The 15,107-nt window shown below is 42.6% G+C and overlaps 1 protein-coding gene across 2 annotated transcripts in view; it reads left to right on the top strand.

Moving 5' to 3' along the window:
- The window catches only part of LOC143274691 (uncharacterized), a 95,331-nt gene that overhangs the window by 14,143 nt on the left and 66,081 nt on the right, over positions 1 to 15,107 (top strand). For both annotated transcript variants that reach the window (XM_076578580.1, XM_076578579.1), the window contains exons 3-8: positions 3,489 to 3,599; positions 7,510 to 7,629; positions 8,703 to 8,869; positions 9,652 to 9,843; positions 11,942 to 12,160; positions 13,589 to 13,765. In XM_076578580.1, the coding sequence (XP_076434695.1) occupies positions 3,489 to 3,599; positions 7,510 to 7,629; positions 8,703 to 8,869; positions 9,652 to 9,843; positions 11,942 to 12,160; positions 13,589 to 13,765 (986 nt within the window). The remainder of the gene's footprint in view (positions 1 to 3,488; positions 3,600 to 7,509; positions 7,630 to 8,702; positions 8,870 to 9,651; positions 9,844 to 11,941; positions 12,161 to 13,588; positions 13,766 to 15,107) is intronic.

Genomic DNA, 15,107 nt, shown 5'->3' with positions numbered 1-15,107 from the left:
TAGTCATCTTATATCATTGTATCCCTGAAATTACATCTATATTAAGGTGTATTACATCCATATTACATGTGTATTACATGTACATGATATGTGTATTACGTCTATATTACAGGTGTATTACATCTATATAAGTATATTAGATATTTATATACAAAAACTTTTTTTAATTGACAAAGGACAGTAACAGCACCAAACTGCTTTTTGGCCAGTTTCGTCTTCCTATGCCATTGTTTCCCTGAAATTACAGTTATATTACAGGTGTATTACATATATATTACATCTACATTACAGGTGTATTGCATCTATATTAGAGGTATATTATATCTATATTACATGGTATGTTACATCTATATTACAGGTGTATTACATCTGTGTTACAGGTGTACTACATCTGTATTAGAGGTTATTACATCTATATTAACATCTATATTTCATGTATATTACATCCATGGTTTTATTATTACATCTAATGATCTGTATTAGAAGTGTATTACATCTAAATTACATCTGTATTGATAAATGACAGTCAAGAAACCACATTGCTTTTTGGTCACTGTGTATTCTTCCTATGACATTGTTTTCCTTAGATTACACCTATGACACATATACTACACCTGTATAAGGATTTCAGAGAAAAGAACATACTTTTGCAGTGGTAAATGACAATTTCGAAGATTGGAAGATGCATACAATAAAGTCCAGTTTGCACATCTGATGGAGCTGCTACTGAAGTTTGGAGTAAGTTTGACATTAACAAGATGGAGAGCAGCACTTGAGGGAAGAACGGTTGTCACACTAACAAGATGGATAGCAGCAGCATTTCAGGAAGGAACCGTTGTCACACTAACATGATGGATAGCAGCACTTGAGGAAAGAACCGTTGTCACACAAACAAGATGGACAGCAACAGCACTTGAGGAAAGAACCGTTGTCACACTAACAAGATGGACAGCAACAGCACTTGAGGAAAGAACCGTTGTCACGCTAACAAGATGGATAGCAGTATTTGAGGAAAGAACCATTGTCACTCTAACAAGATGGATAGCAGTGCTCAAGGAAAGAACCATTGTCACACTAGCAAGATTGATAGCAGCAGCACTTGAGGAAAGAACCATTGTCACTCTAAGAAGATGGATAGCAGCAGCACTTGAGGAAGGAACTGTTGCCCTGCATCATGGAGATGACATGTCTGCACCCTTTAAACGTGTGGCTGACATGACAGAGCTGTTGACAGTTGCACCAAGTTGGACAATTTTCATTTTCAGATATCTTGTTTTGGCTTGTGTGTTCGTGTATGTTACTGCCAAATCCCCCAGATGTTTTCATGTGAACATTTGACAGATATATTTTTAATACATGATCCCTTGAAAAACATTATAGCTACCTGTCTTCTGAAATAGAACATAGAGAGCAGATATCCGTTTCCACTGTTTCAAGATGTGTAATGGTTTTAGTTTATGTGCAGATGTATATATATATCAGATATGTTATATTTCAGTTTCTACCGATTCAAGTTGTATGATGGTATGTGTATGTAAGTGTATGTGCAGATGTGTGTGTGTGTGTGTGTGTGTGTGTGTGTGTGTGTGTGTATTCTCCTAAAACCCTCTTTTCCGAGAGAGCGGGGATGTAACTTGGGCAAGACACTCTCCACTATAATCAAATTCTGGCCCAGATAGTCGGGACAGCAGTTGTCTCCTCTGCTGTTCTGATAGTCTAGGTGCACACGACTGACTATCATACATATATAAGTACTGTAAACTACCTTGTAAGCAGTCATCTCTATTTTGCACAAATTACGCTATGAAGTTGGGGATGGATGTTTGCTGGGTACTTTACCCTTTGCAAGAGTCCATTGCCATACTCAGTTACACCATACATTACAGGTTGGGCTGTAAGTGAGAACAAAATGCTGGTTACTGAAACCAGACCATGTGTCATGGGGTACTACCTAGCTCTCACTTGGTGTTTCAATGATACATGATTATCTTATGCAGGTGTTCAGTAACATGCTCTCACTTGTTGTTTCAATGACACATGATTATCTTATGCAGGTGTTCAGTAACATCTAGCTGTCACATGGTGTTTCAGTGACACATGATTATTTTATGCAGGTGTTCAGTAACACCTAGCTCTCACTTGGTGTTTCAGTGATGCATGATTATCTTATGCACGTGTTCAGTAACACCAAGCTCTCTCTGGTGTTTCAGTAACACATCATCTTGTGCAGGTGTTCAGTAATAACGAGTTCTCAGTTGGTTTTTCAATGACTCATCATTATCTTATGCAGGCATTTAGTAACATCTTGCTCTCACTTGGTTTTTCAGTGACTCATCAGCATTTTATGCAGGCATTCTGTTTGTTACCTCACAAGGTCTACATCTGCACTGCTTTGTAAAACAATGATCGCAAACTGCAATCTGAGTTATCAGTTCATTATAATTTTCAAAGTGGGTGATGGGCATTTACAAGATATTTTATCTTATGCGTAGCTTTTATCCCAAAATGGGGTTGAGGGTGTTTATGAGATACTTGATGTTTACACAATCATTTACAGTATATGTAGGTAGGTGGATGCATGTTTGTGTATATTTGTGTACGTATAGGTGTGCATTGGCATATGTATATATCTTTTTGTATGTATGCATCTGTGTACATGTGTATGTTTATGGATGAAAATGCATGTATATGTATATGTGTATGCAAGTGCAAATGTTGATAGACACTTTTTTACCCATCAAGGTGTATATTCTTAATTAGTTGAAAGTTGTCTTTTTTTTGTTGCCATTCTGAGGAAAAGATGGATGTTTGATCTCCATTACAGTCTGACAAAGTGACATAGCCTGAATGGATGTTTCTTTTTTTCTGAATGTTATCATTGTTATATATGTAATTATTTGTCTTTTTTATTATCTTATTAAAAAATATTTTAAAAATGTGTGCGTGTGTGTGTGCTTGCGTGCCTGCGTGTGTGCATAGGTGTCAGTTTATTGCCCCAAAAGAAAGTGTTAATAGTTGGAAATTGTTGTTTTCAGCCTTGCAGTGGAATGATTGCAAAGCATTGTTGTTGTTTTCATTTAAATGTTGTTGTCACATACATGTTGTTGTTGTTTGGCCATGCAGTGGTATGAGGGCTAAGCATTGTTGTTGTTGCTGTCACTTACATGTTGTTGTTTCAGTGGAATGAGGGCTAAGCATTGTTGTTGTCACTTACATGTTGTTTCAGCCATACAGTGGTATGAAGGCTAAGCATTGTTGTTGTTTCCACCATTCAGTGGTATGAGGGTTTAGCATTGTTGTTGTTTAGCCATGCAGTGGTATGAGGGCTAAGCATTGCTGTTGTTGTTGCTGTCACTTACAGGTTGTTGTTTCAGCCATACAGTGGTATCAGGTATAAGCGTTGTTGTTGTTTCAGCCATACAGTGGTATGAAGGCTAAGCATTGTTGTTGCTGTCACTTATATGTTGTTGTTGTTGTTGTTGTTTCAGCCATGCAGTGGTATGAAGCGCTGCGCTATGCCCTGGATCTGGTGAACAAGAAAGATGAGTTTCTGAATGGACAGTACCTGGATGATTACTATGTGCCTGGAGTCCGCCTGGGTCAGTGGCCAGTCTTTCTTGTTCTGTCATCCACACTCCTAGGCCCTACAAGTTTTAATTATTGACTTGTGTAAACAAAGAGTCTGTTATAGTCCGGTGTTTTGGTTGTGTGTGTGTGTGTGTGGTAAACTTTAACAAATATATATTTTTAGAATATTGTTTTGGAATAAACATAGTGAAAACAAAAAAAATCTTTACACTCATACCAATGATAGGTTGTAAGTCTTCAGATTCAGCAGTATTTCTGGACCAGGGACAGTTTATTTATTTTTTCATTTGTTCATTTGCTGCCACTACATCTGTATCATTTCAGTGGTATTACTCCTACGCCACTCATTCCAAGTTCCCCCTTACCCAGACACACTTGGGTACGTCTGTAGCTGTCCCAGCATCAGCAATTCACAGGGAACCACACACCAGTGGAGACCCTGCACTGCTGCTGAGTTTTTTTGGTGTTCAGTAGTGCCTGTTCCGATTTAACATACTTTGGACACTGCCTACTAAGCCCCTTATTGATGACAGTGATTGCTTATTTGTAGAGCTAGACTTAGTGAATGTCTCCCCAAGAATGTAGACCACCACCACATCCTTCCAATGAGAGTCCCCCTTGAACTGAAGACCTTGGAAGGACTCACCCCAAGCATGGGAGTGAAGGGGGATCGAAACTAAGGTCACGATGAGAACAGGGCATGGAAAGCCAAAAGATGGATGATGATGATGATATTGCTATGGAGCTGTTTTAGGTTTGGAACGATGTGACAAGGCTGAACTTTAGGCTTTCTTTCATAATGATATCCTGGTCTTAACCAGGCCCTAGAGATACAGACTTTTGCAGTGCTGGTCAGGAAATTTGAGTAACACACCCAAAGATGCATCTGTGAAGTGGATGGTACTTTGACTGTGTGGTCCCAGTCTTCACTTGTAAGCCCATTTCACACTTATCTTTGGTTAGGAGCCAGTCGCAGGCCAAAAAACCCCACCTCCGCTGGGAATCGAACCTGTGTCCTCCGGGCCGTAAGTTTGCGATGCTAACCACTTCACCACGGCAGCTGGTTATGAACAGCTTATTTTATTGAGGCTCTGTTTCATAAAGTTTTTTTGGTCTTCCCAGTTAGTTGACTGGATGTTTGTTTGAGTTTAAAGACAGTATGATGTCATTTTTCTTGTTCGCAGTAATGACATGTTTACAACATATGAATATTGTAAATTGGATACTGAATTAATTAGAATGAAAGTAAAAAAAACACTTTAATTAAAGCAGAGCTTACCCATTTTCAGTAGGTCTAGCGTACACCAGTTTGTGCAGACTGGAGAAAACGGCAGCATGTTGCATTGTGTCTCAGACAGTGTCAGCGTCTTCTTTACCATGACCTTTTGAAAAATTTATCCAATAATTGAGATATATCAAAATGGTCTGATTTAAATGGTGTTATCACCTCAGAGAGAGCAGTGAATTTATTGCGCTAAAAAGACATAAGTTTAAATATTTATTTTGGTTAACTTTAGTCAGGTTGATTTAGCCCTGTGGTTAATCTTGCATCTGAGCATAAGTTGCATGGTTGTTCATTCCTGCTACAACACCTTTAGAATTTTGTTATTCAGCTTTCTGATATTTAATAGAGGACACATTTTAAAACTTATTTTCTCTTTTTTTTCTCTCATGATTCTTTCATTGGATAAAATATGTACTCGTCCTTGCCTCTCTTGCAGACCATCTCTTTAAAATTTCAGTTTCAGTTTCAGTCTCTCAAGGAGGCATCACTGCGTTCGGACCAATCCATATGTGCTACACCGCATCTGCTTGGCACATGCCTAACCAGCAGCATAACCCAATGTGCTTAGTCAGGCCTTGAGTGCATGCTTATATATTTGTGTAATTGTCAGAATGGATTTCTTCAACAGAATTTTGCCAGAGGATAACACTCTCCTTGCCATGGGTTTCTTTTCAGTGCGCAAAGTGCTGCACACAGGACCTTGGTTTATCGTCTCATCCAAATGACCAGACGCTCAGTTTGATTTTCCAGTCAAACTTGGGAGAAAGGGTGATAGCAGGATTCAAACCCACACCCTTATGCACTCTATATTGGCAGCCGAGCGTCTTATCCATTCTGCTACCTCCCTCCTTCAAATCACTTAGCTGAATGATATGTTGGTGGCTACTGTCTTTGTACTCTTCACCCACACACCTAGCTTCTACAAGTTTGAATTAAAAACCATTTTTTCAGATCAGAAAGCTGAATGACACAATTTTCTCTGTGAATTGTTGTGTGCAAGTGCATGTGTGCATGTGTACCTGTGCATGTGTGTGTATGCATGCATGTGCACCAGCACACAGGAGCATTTCACAAGCACAGACATACCTCTAAAGTAAGCCTTCAGGTTCTGTAACTTTTTACCTAGTGATATTTTCCGGCCTGCTGCAGAGTTCCACCTTTCTTCCTGTGTGCCTACATGGCTGTTGACAGAGAGTGGGGTGGAGGGAGTGTGTGTGTGTGTGTGTGTGTGTGTGAGCGTGTGCATGCGTGTGTGCATGTGCACGTGCATGCATGCATGCATGAGCATGTGCCTCTGTGTGTGTGTGTGTGTGACAGTACACAGCTGTTGACAGTGTCAGTTGACAGGGAGTGGGGTGAAGGGAGTGTGTGTGTGCGACAGTACACAGCTGTTGACAGTGTCAGTTGACAGGGAGTGGGGTGAGGTGTGTGTGCTCAGTGGGTGATGTGAACAAGCACACAGTTCACACAGGTAGACTTGCCAAGGCTGCCCTTTCCCCTGAAAGCAGAACTAGGGGGTGGGAAAGAAAGGCAAAGAAAAATCAGAGAATACTAGCTGAGAACCAGTGTAGGGTGGGATGTGTCAGACTGACAGTAAACATTGATGTCTTGTCTTTGGTACATGTGCATGTATTGACAGTCTATTGACAAGGAAAGGCAGGTGAGTTATGAAGGGTGTGTTGTCGTGATCGGTATGCAGGTGATTTATATGTATAGTGTATTGTTGCTGGCCCAACACTCGGCTTATATCACAGATTGACATAAGTTTACCTTTGGGCCAACAGCAAAGTGAGAGCTGTATTGTCAATGGTTTCTCCAGTCAATAATATACAGCTTAGTCTTTTGTGAAGGACTATGACTCTAAAACTAGGAGGCAAAATTGCATTGGCTCTTAGTGCTGTAGCCTTGTGGGCTAGTTGGCCTTTGGGGACCATCCCAACACTGACTGTCCTAAAACCCTCTTGGCAGAGAGAGTGGGAATGTAACTTAGGCAAGACACTCTCCACTATAATCAAATTCTAGCTCAAATAGTCGAAACACCAGTTGCCTCCTCTGCTGTTCTGATGGTCATAGTCGGACACGACTGACTATCATATATATATTGTTGCTGTTACAGGTAATGTATGTATTGGCAGTGTATTGTTGTTGTGACAGTTGATGTATGTATTGACAATGTATTGTTGTGACAGATGATGTATGAATTGACAGTGTATTGTTGTTGTGACAGATGATGTATGTATTGACAGTGTATTGTTGTGACAGGTGATGTATGTATTGACAGTGTATTGTTGTTGTGACAGATGATGTATGTATTGACAGTGTATTGTTGTTGTGACAGTTGATGTATGTATAGACAGTGTATTGTTGTTGTGACAGTTGATGTATGTATTGACAGTGTATTGTTGTTGTGACAGGTGATGTATGAATTGACAGTGTATTGTTGTTGTGACAGGTGATGTATGTATTGACAGTGTATTGTTGTGACAGGTGATGTATGTATTGACAGTGTATTGTTGTTGTGACAGATGATGTATGTATTGACAGTGTATTGTTGTTGTGACAGATGATGTATGTATTGACAGTGTATTGTTGTGATAGGTGATGTGTGAATTCACAGTGTATTGTTGTTGTGACAGGGATGCAGGTGATGGATAACTGCGAGAACACGGACCAGGGAGTGGCAGCCATCTCCTCCATCTTCCCCAGTCTGTCAGCTGATGCCCGCTCCTGTCAACAGAAAGCCAACATCACCCTGGGTTTGTGTCTGTCCTCTGAGTGTGTGTGTGTGTGTGTGTGTGTGTGTGTGTGTGTGTGTGTGTGCAGGTATTGTGACAGGAATGATGTGTGTGTACAGGTATTGTGACAGGAAGGACATGTGTGTGTGTGCAGGTATTGTGACAGGATGTGTGTGTGTGTGTGTGTGCGGGTATTGTGACATGATGTGCGTGTTCAGGTATTATGATAAGATGTGTATTGTGACAGGATGTGTGTGTGCAGGTATTGTGACAGGAATGATGTGTGTGTACAGGTATTGTGACAGGAAGGACATGTGTGTGTGTGCAGGTATTGTGACAGGATGTGTGTGTGTGTGTGTGCAGGTATTGTGACATGATGTGCGTGTTCAGGTATTATGATAAGATGTGTATTGTGACAGGATGTGTGTGTGCAGGTATTGTGACAGGAAGGATGTGTGTGTGCAGGTATGTGATAAAATGTGTGTGTGTGCAGGTATTGTGACAGGATGTGTGTGTGCAGGTATTTTGACAAGGTGTGTGTGCAGGTATTGTGACAGGATGTGTGTGTAGGTATTGTGACAGGATGTGTGTGTGCAGGTATTGTGACAGGAAGGATGTGTGTGTGCAGGTATGTGATAAAATGTGTGTGTATGCAGGTATTGTGACAGGATGTGTGTGTGCAGGTATTTTGACAAGGTGTGTGTGCAGGTATTGTGACAGGATGTGTGTGCAGGTATTGTGACAGGGTGTGTGTGCAGGTATTGTGACAGGGTGTGTGTGTGCAGGTATTGTGACAGGATGTGTGTGTGCAGTTATTGTGACAGGAAGGATGTGTGTGTGTAGGTATGTGATAAGATGTGTGTGTGTGTGTGCAGGTATTGTGATAGGATGTGTGTGTGCAGATATTGTGACAGGATGTGTGTGTGCAGGTATTGTGACAGGGAGGATGTGTGTGTGTGTGTGTGTGTGTGTGTGTGTGTGTGTGCAGGTATTGTGACAGAATATGTGTGCAGGTATTGTGACAGGATGTGTGTGCAGGTATTGTAACAGTATGTGTGTGTACAGGTATTGTGACAGGAAGAATGTGTGTGCAGGTATTGTGACAGGAACAAGCAGTGGCACATCAGGCCAGGTCTCTGTGTTTGCCAACCAGTACGACATTCCTGTGGTGTCCTTCACCTCCACCGCCCCTGACCTGACCTTCAGTGGAAACTACCCCAACTTCCTGCGTACCATTCCTCCGGACAGTGGTCTGCTGACGGTAAATCAAGACTTTGTTGTATTTCGTTTGTTAATGGTCAGTCAACACTTTGTTGTATTGATGTTTGTTGATGGTCAATCAGAACTTTGTTGTATTTTGTTTGTTGATGGTCAGCCAACACTTTGTTGTTGTATTGATGTTTGTTGATGGTCAATCAACACTTTGTTGCATTTTGTTTGTTGATGGTCAGCCAACACTTCGTTGCATTTTGTTTGTTGATTGTCAGTCAACACTGTTGTGTTTTGTTTGTTGATCGTCGACCAACACTGTTGTGTTTTGTTTGTTGATAGTCAATCAACACTTTGTTGCATTTTGTTTGTTGATCGTCGATCAACGCTGTTGTGTTTTGTTTGTTGATGGTCAACCAACACTTTGTTGTTGTATTGATGTTTACTGATAACAGCATGGACTGGAGAGGGAGGAAAGGTGAAGGAGACAACAGGCCAGCATATGGTTTCAGAGCCTGGAAGTTTGTCTGTGATTCTGCTGTTAAACATCGGTGTTGAGCTTCACATGTCAGTGGTCAGTGATTCTGCTGTTCAGCATCAGTGTTGGCCTTCACATGTCTGTGGTCACTTGTGACATGCAGTCAGTCCCCTTCTGGCGCTGTCTTCATGGAAAACTAACTGTGTGCTGCTTCTTCTGCCTTTACCACTGCCTCAATTCATTGTGAAGTTTGTGGGGTGTAGACCTGACGCTTGATGTTGTGGATTTGTACTTCTGCCTTAATTCACTGTGAAGTCAGTGGGGCGTGGACCTGACGCTTGATGGTGTTGTTACAGGTGATGGGGGCAGTTCTGACCAAGCTGCAGTGGCGCTTTGTGGTGGTGGTCTACGAGAACAGTGCGTATGGGCGGGAGGCCTACAGCGCTCTACGCCCAGTGCTGGGTGAGGCAGGCATCTGTCTGACTGCAGCCTTCATGGCCAGCGGTGACGACCTGGCGCCATCCACTATGCAGAGTCTACTGGGACAGGTAACTAGACAGCACAGCACAGGACACTGTACAGCACAACATAATACAGTTCAGCACAGCACAACACACTGTACAGCACAACACAACACAGCACAGTGCACAGCACAGCACAACATAATACAGTTCAGCACAGCACAACACACTGTACAGCACAGCACAACACAGCACAGTGCACAGCACAGCACAACATAATACAGTTCAGCACAGCACAACACACTGTACAGCACAACACAACACAGCACAGTGCACAGCACAACACAGCACAGTGCACAGCACAACACAACTCAGCACAGTTCAGCACAACACAACACAGCACAGTGCACAGCACAACACAACTCAGCACAGTTCAGCACAACACAACACAGTTCAGCACACTGTACAGCACAACAAAACACACTGTATGGCACAACACAGCACAGCACGACACAACACAGTTCAGCACAACACAAAACACCACAGTTCAGCACATTGTATGGCACAACACACACAGTTCAGCACAACACAACACAGCACAGTGCACAGCACAGCACAGTTCAGCACAGTTCAGCACAACACAACACAGTTCAGCGCACTGTACAGCACAGCACAGTTCAGCACACTGTACAGCACAACACAACACAGTTCAGCACAGCACACTGCACAGCACAGCACACTGCACACTGCACAGCACAGCACACTGCACAGCACAACATGACACAACACAGCACAGCACAGCACAACACAGTTCAGCACAACACAACACAGTTCAGCACAGCACACTGCACAGCACAGCACAACATGACACAGCACAGCACAGCACAGCACAGCACAGCACAGCACACTGCATAGCCCACTGCACAGCACAACACAACACAATTCAGCACAGCACAACACAGCCCAGCTAACTGTACAGCACAGAACAGCACAGTGTACAGCACAACACAACACAGTTCAGCACAGCACAACATGGCACAGTGTACAGCACAACACAACACAGCATACTACAACACAACACAGTTCAGCACAGCACAGCACAGCACACTGTACAGCACAACACAGCACTGTACAGCACAACACAACACAGTTAAGCGCAACACAGCACAGCACAAAATAACACAGCACAGCACAAAACAACACCGCACAACACTTCACAGGACAACACAGGACAGCACAGCATGACAAAACAAAACACAACATAGGACATCACAGCACTGCACAACACAACACTGCACAACACAACACTGGACAGCACAGCACAGCACAACACAACAAAAAACACAACAAAACGCAACACAGGACAGCACAGCAAAACACAACACAGGACAGCACAGCACAGCACAGCACAGCATAAACAACACAAAACAAGACAGCACAACCTCTGATGTCTGTCACTTATGTGTACCTCCGATGTCTGTTGTTGATGTGTGCCTGTGATGTCCATCATTGATGTGTACCTGTGATGTCCATTATTGATGTGTAACTGTGATGTTGATGTGTACCTGTGATGTCCATTATTGATGTGTAACTGTGATGTTGATATGTACCTGTGATGTCCATTATTGATGTGTACCTGTGATGTACCTGTGATGTCCGTTGTTGATGTGTACCTGTGATGTCCATTGTTGATGTGTACCTGTGATGTCTGTCATTGATGCGTACCTGTGATGTCCATCGTTGATGTATACCTGTGATGTCCATTGTGGTGTCGTGGATGTGTACCTGTGATATCTATCATTGATGTGTACCTGTGATGACTGTCGTTGATGTGTACCTGTGATGTCCATCATTGATGTGTACCTGTGATGTCTGTCATTGATGCGTACCTGTGATGTCCATCGTTGATGTATACCTGTGATGTCCATTGTTAATGTGTACCTGAGATGTCCATGTACCTGTGATGTCTGTCATTGATGTGTACCTGTGATACCTATCATTGATGTGTACCTGAGATATCCATTACTAGTGTGTACCTGTGATGTCAATCACTGATGTGTACCTGTGAGGTCCATGGTTGATGTGTACCTGTAATGTCCATCATTAATGTGTACCCATGATGTCAATCATTGATGTGTTCCTGTGATGTCTGTCGTGGATGTGTACCTGTGTTACCTCACCACAGGTGGTAGACACGGACACAGTGGGCACCATATACCTGGGCGGCATGTCCTTAATTGACGCGTTGCTGAAGGAAGGGCCCAAGGTGACTGGCGCCAAAACACTGCAGTGGATCGTCACAGACAGCATCCCTCTGGACACCACCTTTGATTTCAGCTACCCCAACGGTGTCATTGCCATCGTCCCTGCCTCACGCTACATCGTTGAGTTTGAGGATCACTGGGTGAGGGGCACTGGTTTTTTGTTGTTCTTCCATCCACGCACCCACCCATCCATCCATCCATCCACACACCCATTCACACCCATCCAACCCACCCACCCACCCACTCATCCATCCACCCACCCATCCATCCATCCACACCCCCACCTATCCATCCACACCCCCACCCATCCATCCATCCATCCACACACCCATTCACACCCATCCAACCCACCCACCCACCCACTCATCCATCCACCCACCCATCCATCCATCCACACCCCCACCTATCCATCCACACCCCCACTCATCCATCCACACACCCGCCCATCTATTCACAGTACAGCAGCATGAACAGTGACTGACTGTGTGTCATGAACTGTGAACAGTGTTCATTGTACAGCACAGAGCAAGGTGAACAGTGACTGTTATGGACTGTGATCAGTGTTCACTGTACAGCACAGAGCAACATGAACAGTGACTGTGTGTCATGGACTGTGAACAAAGTGTTCATTATACAGCACAAGGCAAGGTGAACAGTGACTGTGTGTCATGGACTGTGAACAAAGTGTTCATTGTACAGCACATAGCAACATGAACAGTGACTGTGTGTCATGGACTGTGAACAGTGTTCATTGTACAGCACATAGCAACATGAACAGTGACTGTGTGTCATGGACTGTGAACAAAGTGTTCATTATACAGCACAAAGCAAGGTGAACAGTGACTGTGTGTCATGGACTGTGAACAAAGTGTTCATTATACAGCACAAAGTAAGGTGAACAGTGACTGTGTGTCATGGACTGTGAACAGTGTTCATTGTACAGCACAGAGTAACATGAACAGTGACTGTTTGTCATGGATTGTGAACAGTGCTTATTGTACAGCACAGAGCAAGGTGAACAGTGACTGTGTCATGAACTGTGAACAGTGTTCATTGTACAGCACAGAACAAGGTGAACAGTGACTGTGTCATGAACTGTGAACAAAGTGTTCATTATACAGCCCAGCGCAAGGTGAACAGTGACTGTGTCATGAACTGTGAACAAAGTGTTCATTGTGCAGCACAGAGCAAGGTGAACGGCGACTGTGTGTCATGGACTGTGAACAAAAGTGTTCATTATACAGCACAGGGCAAGTTGAACAGTGACTGTTTGTCATGGACGGCAAGTTCAACAGTGACTGTCATGGACTGTGAACAGAGTGTTCACTGTACAGGACAGAGCAAGGTGAACAGTGACTGTGTTATGGACTGTGAACAGTGTTCATTGTACAGCACAGAGCAAGGTGAACAGTGACTGTCATGGACTGTGAACAGAGTGTTCATTATACAGCACAAGGCAAGGTGAACAATGACTGCTTGTCATGGACTGTGAACAGAAGTGTTCATTGTACAGCATAGAGCATCATGAACGGTGATGCTGACTTCAATTTCTGGCATTAAATTTGCAGGTGAGAATTAATGAAAGCAGCCCGTCCTCAGAGAACCCATGGTACCAGGGCTGGTACATGAACCACTACCGGTGTGACCTGACAGGCTACTCCACCTTTGGCACACCCTGTTCCTCCATTTTCCAGGGCCTGACTGCCCAGCAGATTGAACGCAAGAAACGGCTGGAGTTTGTGCAGGTCAGTGTGTGTGTGTGTGTGTGTGTGTGTGTGTGTGTGGAGTTTGTGCAGGTCAGAGTGTGTGTGTGGAGTTTGTGCAAGTCAGAGTGTGTGTGTGTGTGTGTGTGTGTGTGTGTGGTGTTGGTGTTGGTGGTGTTGTGTGTGTGTGTGTGTGTAACTAAGAGCTGATTTAAGAGAAACACGAACATGGAGGAGGAAATATGATGAGCCATCATTAACTATAAAATGCAGTAATGATTTTTGTTGTGCTTTTCGTGCATGGTATACAGTAATTATGATAATAGTAATAGCAAAGATAATGGTAATAATAATGATAATGATGATGATGATGATAATGATAAAATTAATAAGAATGATTATAAAAACAGTATATTTATATTGTGCTTTTAAGCATCTCAAAGTACTTTACGATAACTTGTCAGTCAGACATGAAGTGCACAAGAACATGCCTGCATCATGCAGTTATGCATGCACATATTTTTGTTCTACCTTTGTTTCATAAGTTGACAATATTGAATTATTCAGCATAACAATATGGGAATCTTAAGATAGGGGAAAAATTTATGAACTGCTGACTTAGATATAGTGTGGGGACATGGGCTTAAGTGTTCAACTATTTTGTGTTGCGTACAGGACCAGTTTGTATTGTGTGCAGCCATGCACTAAGTGTATTGAATGATCCTCTCTTGTAGACATGGACTAACTGTATTGAACAATCCTATGTTGCTGTAGATGTAGACATGGACAAACTGTATTGAACAATCTCATGTTGTAGACATGGACTAGCTGTATTGAACAATCCTGTTGTAGCCATGGACTAACTGTATTGAACAATCATATGTTGTAGCCATGGACTAACTGTATTGAGCAATCCTATGTTGTAGCCATGAACTAACTATTGAACAACCCTAAGTTGTAGACATGGACTAAATTTATTGAACAATCCTATGTTATAGACATGGATTAAGTGTATAGATCGTTCCTATGTTGTAGACATGGACAAACTATATTGAACAATCCCATGTTGTAGATATGGACTAACTGTATTGAACAACCCTGTGTTGTAGACATGGACTACGTGTATAGATTGATCCTATGTTGTAGACATGGACTAACTGTATTGAACAATCCTATGTTGTAGACCTGGACTAACTGCATTGAACAATTCTGTGTTGTATACAAGACTAGTTTTCTGTTGAAGCCCTTTACTAAGTGTATTTTGTGTAGCCATGCACAAAGTGTACAGTGATGAAGCCATGTACTGAGTTGTGTATGTTGCCATGCACTAAAAATACTGTGTGTAGCCAGGCACAAAGTGTACTGTGAGTAGCCATGCACTAAG

Source organism: Babylonia areolata, chromosome 29 (assembly GCF_041734735.1).
Source record: "Babylonia areolata isolate BAREFJ2019XMU chromosome 29, ASM4173473v1, whole genome shotgun sequence".
In the NCBI taxonomy this organism is placed as follows: Eukaryota; Metazoa; Mollusca; class Gastropoda; order Neogastropoda; family Buccinidae; genus Babylonia; species Babylonia areolata.
The sequence above is the reverse complement of the archived record's forward strand: the minus strand, read 5'-3'. Positions and strand labels throughout refer to the sequence as shown.